General features: G+C 37.8%; 1 protein-coding gene and 1 long non-coding RNA gene across 2 annotated transcripts; one reads left to right on the top strand and one right to left on the bottom strand.

Moving 5' to 3' along the window:
• Positions 1–1,909: 1,909 nt before the first annotated feature.
• LOC110939377 lies at positions 1,910–2,731 on the top strand. Its single transcript, XM_022181030.2, has one exon. The coding sequence runs from the start codon at positions 1,925–1,927 to the stop codon at positions 2,474–2,476; it is 552 nt and encodes a 183-aa protein (XP_022036722.2). The 5' UTR covers positions 1,910–1,924; the 3' UTR covers positions 2,477–2,731.
• Positions 2,732–5,376: 2,645 nt separating this feature from the next.
• On the bottom strand, positions 5,377–6,777 carry LOC110939392. Its single transcript, XR_002592222.2, has 3 exons — positions 6,648–6,777; positions 6,131–6,184; positions 5,377–5,576 (listed from the first exon to the last, which is right to left on the bottom strand). It is a non-coding gene; the product is annotated as an uncharacterized LOC110939392 (long non-coding RNA).
• Positions 6,778–8,178: the final 1,401 nt, after the last annotated feature.

The following is an 8,178-nucleotide window of genomic DNA, read 5'->3' as shown; positions in this document are numbered from 1 at the left end:
GAAAGGAAGACGGGCAACAAGCTGCATCATCACCAATTTCTAAATTGCAAACCCTAACATTTCAAAGACAAACCCCTACCCTAATGGGAATGAACAATTGTTATGGATGACCCGCTAGACCCTAGTCAAGAAGTTGATAGCTTCTACTGCTAGAGAGCCAAAATTATCAAAAGCAAAAAGGACAAAGACATGTAGGATCTCTGCGCAAGCTTTAGTGTGTTTATCCACCTTCTTTGATTATGCTTTTTTAGATGCTTACCCAGCTACAAACTCGTTTTCCCTTTAACCAACAAATGAGAAACCATCGTGAGGTCCACACAAATATAACCTTGTGTATTCATTAACCTTCCAAATATAAATTACATCAAAATAGAAGGTAAACAAGCAACAAGCTGCGTCGCCACTCTTTTTTTAATGACAATATCAAGCCTTTTAAAAAACTTAATTCCATAAATCTCAGAGTTATGATATTAGTATGCATTACTCTTTAGACTTGAATAAGAAGAATTCACCTCAAAGAGAAATGATTCTAATTTGTTCCATCGTTCTTCATGGGCACCTCCACTTACCATTAAAAGACTTTTTTTTAAAAAAAAATGAAAATAAAAAGAAAATACTATTACATATGGTTTCTTGACACAAAACAAAAGTTGGAAAGGTCAAAAGTAAAAACATAACGTTGAAGCAACCTTGACCACCATGCCCTACCCAGTTACTTAAACTTGTAAGTTATGCACGTATTTTAACGTCAACCCACTTTAAAATCCGGGACCCCGCCTTATTGGCAATATTTACTGATATACCCTTCGGTTTTCGATAGGCAAAATGAGTACGGAATAAAAGCAAACTTCCTTAATTTAACAATACGAGTAGGTTATCTTCACGTGTTGAGACGGTTCATTTCATAATAAAATCTATACTTTTATATTGATAAAACTATATCATAACGGTATATTCGAAATTTATAAACATTATATTTGAAAGAAGTCAAAATGTCATCGATCGAAATCTATAAAAATGAATACAACTATCCCAACTAGCCGTTGTTCAGTTAGTATCGGTTTAGCTTGATACATTACTGGTGCGGTACCAACAATTAGTGTAGTTTATGACACACAAAAAATAAATTTAACACAACTCTATTCGTTATAGTATATGTACCGGTATATTATAACTTACACTGAAAGAGTCATATGATATAACCCAAAAGATAAACTCGCATTTTAAATAGATCGAAAACCATAAAAATAAATACTGATGCCGGTTCTATAATACCAACTATGATACCAATGTTGTTTGTTCGGTACCGGTTTTATTTGTCACAATATCGGTATAGCGTACGATAAAAAAAAGTATATTCTATTTAAAACACAACGTCCTTTTAAAAGTAAAAGAGACTGAAATGTCAAGAAAAAAAATTAAATAATGATTTTAAACTCACCAAATTTAAAAAATCCCAAAATAAAAACAAAAAGTTAAAGATATGTGTTGGGGTCTATTTTCAAAGAATACTATACCAAAACTTTATTACCTTTATAAATTAGGGGTGTTTGTTTTATAAGCATTTTCTTTTTTTTAAATTATTTTAATTTCTTTTTTACTAATACGGAACGGAAATAATGAATTTATTGTAAAACTGATTAACAAGCTATTAAACATCACATAAAACTAGGAAAATGCATAGAACAATATAAATTAATATGCAAGTATACATAGTTGTTTATCTCTATTAGCAATCTATTTAATTTATTACTCTTAGAAAAACTTAATCAAAGTGGATCATTCAAGTAAACAAAAAAAACATGAAAAAAAAAATAACAAAAATTAAAAGTTCAATCTCTGGTTTCTTCAAATGCTTTAACCGAAGACCCTTCATCCCATCAAACCACCTATATATATGCAACCTAACACACCTATCACTTTAATGGAGACTCAGTCGAGTAGTGCACCCATAACTACCAAGAAGTTACGTCACAAGGTCAAAATAGCATTCTACATGTTAAGGAAAACCTTAGCAAAAACCAAACTACTAATTGATCTCCACATCAACCTCAGAGACGGCAAACTTGCGCGCAATGCCCTCACAAGCCTCCTCCTCCACCACCACTACGCAGCCACCACCTGTGGTTGCGCCTCCAATAACATGGACAAGTTGTTTATTTCACCTCAAAAACACAAGTTACAAAGCAGCGGGGTTTCCAAATGCAAATTCCATGACGATGACAAGATCAAACAAGTAGTGCTTGACATGCTGAATGACGGCGGTTCCCCCATAGAACCATCGCCACTGTTGTTTCCAGTGCCACTGGTGGTTAGTCCTGAGTTAAGGGTGAATGAGACGCCGTTGCGGGAAGATGCAGAATGTCAAGTAGACAAAGCTGCAGAAGAATTCATTAAGAAGTTCTACAAACAATTAAAACAACAAAATATTACTTATGCAGACTCTCCATCACCAAACCATTTGTGGGCTCAATGACAAACGGAGACGTTGATGGAGGTGATTTCATAGTTTAAGAAAAGAAAGAACATCATATCAGCTTTCAAATAAGATTGTGGATATGAGTTATGAGGATGGCTTGTACTCTTTTCCGTTAATCATATATATTCTGAGGTTGTTAGCAACAGACTCTTATTATTGTTATTTTATGATCAACAACGAAGGGGCAAATGCCCGAATTATTGTAAGCTAAAGGCAAAAGAATCATTGTTAAATAAGTTCAATTCATTTTAAGTGTTACTAAAAGGAAACTATAGGGTCATTTTTTAAGAGGCAAATAATAACAACAAACTTTAGGTTAAAAAAGATCTGAAAATTAAACGACTTAGTGGTAAAACCTGTTTATTAGACTAGGTTAACCTATTTATTTGATAGGTAGACCCATTTATTAATTAGGGTTTTCAATCTAAGATTTGATTATTTTCGTGCTATTCTGTCAAGTTATTCACTAAATTATTTAGTTACACGTTTCTTTTGTCATCATTTTTCTTTTATCATCATTTTTAAAGGTAACTTGAGAAGTGAAGTAAGGAAAGCCGAGAACTTTGAGTTGAACGAGTTATTGGATTCCATAGACAGACTTGAACAAAAGGCGATCAGTGGCCCTTTGAGTTACGAAGAGAAAAAAGCGAGGATTGATCTTCGCGTGAGGGTTGATAAGCTGGAAATGGTTAAAGCAAAAGACTTTCAGCAAAAGGCTAGGGTAAAATGGCTGAAGTTCGGAGACGAGAATAGTAGTTTTTTCCATAAAGTGGTGAAGATAAATATAGCGAGGAACAGAATTAATGGGCTGCTATTTAACGGAGTGGTTATCTCGGGCCCGGAAATGTTAAAAACAGAAATAAGGGGCTGGTTCAAAAAACAATTTGTGGAACCAATGCGCCGGAGACCTGATTTCGTCGATTATGGGCTGCCACGTCTCTCGGATCAGATGGGATCCTGTCTGTGTGAACGGTTCTCGGAATCTGAAGTTTATATGGCCATTAAGGATTGTGACGAAGGTAAGGCACCGGGCCCCGATGGGTTTTCTTTCAAGTTTTTTAAGGTTTTTTGGGATAAGATAAAATTTTTGGTTTTGGGCTTGATGAATGCCTTCTATCATTCAGGGACTATTAGCAAGGGATGCAACTCCTCTTTTGTGGCGATTATCCCAAAAACAAAGGATCCCCGATCTCTTGCAAACTTCCGACCTATCTCGCTAATTGGATCTATTTATAAAATTGTGGCTAAGGTGTTGGCAAATAGAATGAAACTCGTGATTAATGATATTGTGTCCCCGACCCAATCGGCTTTCGTTGGTGGCCGTAACATCTTGGATAGAGCTCTCATCTTGAGCGAAGTGGTGGCTTGGGCGAAAAAATCTAAGACAAAGTTGCTTATCTTTAAAGTGGACTTTGAGAAGGCGTACGACACTATCAGTTGGAAGTTCCTTTTCCGGATGATGGAGAAGATGAACTTCCCGTTGAAATGGATTGATTGGATCAAAGGTTGCTTAGTCTCGGGAATGGGATCGGTGCTTGTGAATGGGTCGCCAACAAAGGATTTTAAATTTAAACGTGGGTTAAGGCAAGGCGACCCTCTATCCCCCTTCCTTTTCATCTTGGCCATGGAGATAATTAACATGTTCATGCAAAGAACAACCGATCTGGGGCTGTTTCATGGCTGCCAACTTCCAAACGGTGGTCCGAACATCTCCCATCTATGTTATGCGGATGACGTTCTCTTCATTTGGTATTGGTTGGAGCACAATGTTATGGCTTTGAACCGTATGTTACGGTGGCTCAGCCTAATGTCAGGCTTAAAGGTAAACAGAAACAAATGCAATTTGTATGGGATAGGAGTTCCTGACACGGAAATTGCTCGTTTCGCGAAGCTAGCTAACTGTGCGGCGGGTTCCCTTCCGTTTATGCACCTGGGAGTTCCCATAGGAGTCAATATGAAACGTGCTAAGTATTGGAAACCGGTGTTAGATAAACTTGCGTTAAAACTATCGAATTGGAAAGCTAGACTTCACTCTTTTGCGGGTCGTAGGACCTTAGCAAAGACGGTGCTTGGAAGTCTCCCCTCCTATTATCTCTCGTTGTTTTCCGCTCCAAAGTGTGTGCTTAATAAGATTGAGAAGGTTAGAAGGGATTTTATTTGGGGAAAATCCAATTCGGGACATAAAATGAGGTGGATTCGTTGGGAAACTTTAATGAGGTAAAAAAAACGGTGGAATGGGTATCGGGAATGTTCGCGGCTTCAATCTAGTGATGCTTTCCAAATGGTGGTGGAGATTTAAAGCATCTCCGGACCAGCTGTGGGTTAAAGTTGTGAATGAGGTTCATTTCAATAACAGGTCCAGTATTTCTTCCGAGCTCATTCCTTTAAAAAAATCAATTAAGGGGGTCTGGAAGGATATTGGAGCAGTCGATACCGAATTGGCGAAAAGCGGAATTATTCTAAAAGATAATTTAGTGGCTGACGGGTCAAACTGGAAATGGAGGTCTGACCCGAACGGGTCGTTCTCGGTCAAACAGGTCCGACTTGACCTTGAATCGGCTGCCGGTGATGCTCCCAATGACGCAGTTGTTTTCCACTGGAACTCATGGGCTACTTCGAAAGCGAATTACCTCCTTTGGAGGGCGATTAATGGTAAAATCGCGTCTAAAGTCGGGCTAATTAAAAGAGGTATCTCTCTCACCGATTCTTCCTGCGCTCGGTGTAGGAGGGATGAAGATGTTAGGTCCGCTGTCCCATAACGTTAGATTTCTTACAAAAGAATGATTTTTCGGACATCAAAATATCAACTTGACACATAATAAAAATTTTTACAAAATTTGGGCATGACCCGTTTGTAAAACGGACATGCCCCCTGTTTTTGACATAATAGACACATTCACATACGACCCTTTTCGACATTAAACTACCCCAAATAAAAACAACAAGTTTTCAAGTATAAGACTTTTAACAAGATTTAACAAAGTAACAAGACATGGACCCAAAAAACATGCATATAAACTAGCGGAAGCGCTTGGTATAATAAGGTTTGATCACGTGCTCGCTCCATGTCCCCAAATCGCCTATAGCGGAGTTTTACCTACATTAACAATCAACAATTTAAAAGGTTAGTTATCACCTTAGTTAAATCATAATTCTTTCGTTTAAGCTTTATTCTTACAAAACATTCTTACTTTTACGCATTCGACTACCCAAAAATTGGGTTAGGCATAGACACCCTCATTGAGAGTCAAGCATACACATTCGACCCGTTTAATTGGGTTAGCATAAACACTCTCGTTGAGAGCTAAGCATACATATTCAACCCGTTTAATTGGGTTAGCATAAACACTCTCGTTGAGAGCTAAGCATACATATTATTCTTCGTTCTATCCGCATAACGGATTATAACTTTCACATTCCTTATGGCATTCAAAACTACCCGTTAGAACGGATAGCGTTCATCTTTACTTGACACGATTTAATTTCAATCGGTCAAGATATATTGCTTAACACCACTTTCGTTAGCATACCCAAATCCACAAGGGATTTGTCACTTTCTTGCTACTTGTCGCATTTGTTATACAAGGATAGTTCTACATCAAATTGTATAAATAGAAAATATAACAAGGATTTGTATGCAACGAAACATACCTCGATCTTGTGCTCCTTCCGCTTTCTTAGTGCTTGTACCTTCTTCTTTTACGCCTACATTAGAACATTCATTCTTTCACTTAGTTTATCAATTGTTTCTACTATTTTCATATACATTCATCTTTTAGGCATTTCATCGAACACTTGGTAGGCATCATATTTAAGGTACAAGGTACAAGTCTATTAAGCATGTTCCTACTAATTCATCACAACACAAGAATCACCTTCCTTTGAATTCACATAATTTCCATCCTAAAATCAGTTTATCTAGCATTCAAGCATCACAAACAAATTCACATATCAACTAACACATGATCATAATCCTTATGAACTTCCTATTAGTAATATAATCTTTACAAGGTGGGTTTTCACTACACTTTTCATACAACCTAAAATCAAGCATGATTCTTGTTCAAAAAGCAATCTTAACTCAGATTTTCTTACAATTGATACAAGGAATCGAGATTGGGTTTAACCCCACACTCAACAAGTCACAATTTCAGAAAATTGAACTTACCACTTCACTAATTAGGGTTAGATTTTCGCAAAAAGGGGCTCATGCATCGAATTTTCTTGTGATTTAAGCTTCAATTTCTTGATTTCTTGAGTTTAGGGTTTTTCACCCTCTTTCCTGCTCCTTGTTCGATCGACCCAAACACCAGACATAGGTGTTTCTTCATTTACTAATTAAAACCCCTTTTTGTTTATTAATTACACTTTAGTCCCTCCTACTTTGAGAAAGTGTTTTAATTTAGGCTTTACCAATCAACTAGCTACCATTTAGTCATGTTTCATTAACCAAGTTACATTCTTTATTTATTTGTATTTATTATCCTATTAACATTTTTGGGGTGTTACAAGTCTACCCCCCTTAAAGGAGGTTTCGTCCTCGAAACCTGCGCACATAACTAGTTTAAAATTTGACATACCGAAAAGAAAAGGATAGTGTTTCCTCATTTCATCTTCTGCTTCCCATGTGAGATCTGAACCCTTTCGGTGCTGCCATTGTACCAACACTTGTCTAACAGCTTTGTTGCGGAGATTCTTCACCTTGAAGTCCTTAATGGCTATGGGTCTTTCGATATAATTTAACCCTTCGTCCAACTCGACATCATCAAGAGGTACTAGTGCTGTCTCATCCGGAAGACACTTTCTCAATTGCGACACGTGGAAGGTATTGTGAATCCCGTCTAGAGCAGGCGGTAATTCTAATTGATATGCAACCCTTCCAACCCGAGCTAAGATTTTAAACGGTCCAATGTAACGAGGACCTAACTTACCCCGTTTGCGAAAACGGATTATACCCTTCCATGGGGATACTTTTAGCAAGACAAAATCTCCGACTTGGAATTCAATAGGACGCCTTCTCTTGTCTGCATAAGCTTTTTGCCGATCTTGGGCTGCTTTCAACTTTTTTCTAACCATTTCAATCTTTTCATTCGTTACCGCTATTAAATCACTTGGTGCAAGCTCTCTTTGTCCTACTTCACCCCAACATACGGGAGTCCTACATTTTCTCCCGTATAGTAGCTCGTAAGGTGCCATTTGAATACCGCTATGGTAACTGTTATTATAAGAAAATTCGACCAGTGGCAATTGGTCGTCCCAACTTCCCCCAAAATCTAAGGCACACGCCCTCAGCATATCAACAAGTGTTTGAATGGTTCTTTCTGACTGGCCGTCAGTTTGAGGGTGGTAGGCGGTACTTATGTGCAATTTCGTACCCACACTCTCGTGAAACTTTCGCCAGTAACGAGAAGTAAATCTAGTGTCCCGATCCGAGACAATCGACACAGGCACTCCGTGACGGGATATGATCTCGTTCATATAAATTTCTGCCATCTTCTCGGAAGAGTAAGCTTCTTTGATGGGTAGAAAGTGAGCGCTTTTTGTAAGTCGGTTTACGATTACCCAAATTGTATCGTGCCCTTTCTTTGTTTTAGGAAGTTTGGTTATCAGATCCATCGTTAGTTCCTCCCACTTCCATACCGGTATCTCCAAGGGTTGTAATTTCCCGTACGGCTTTTGATGTTCTGCTTTCACTTGGG

Source organism: Helianthus annuus, chromosome 1 (genome assembly GCF_002127325.2).
Source record: "Helianthus annuus cultivar XRQ/B chromosome 1, HanXRQr2.0-SUNRISE, whole genome shotgun sequence".
Classification (NCBI taxonomy): domain Eukaryota; kingdom Viridiplantae; phylum Streptophyta; class Magnoliopsida; order Asterales; family Asteraceae; genus Helianthus; species Helianthus annuus.
This window is presented reverse-complemented; position numbering and strand designations above follow the sequence as displayed.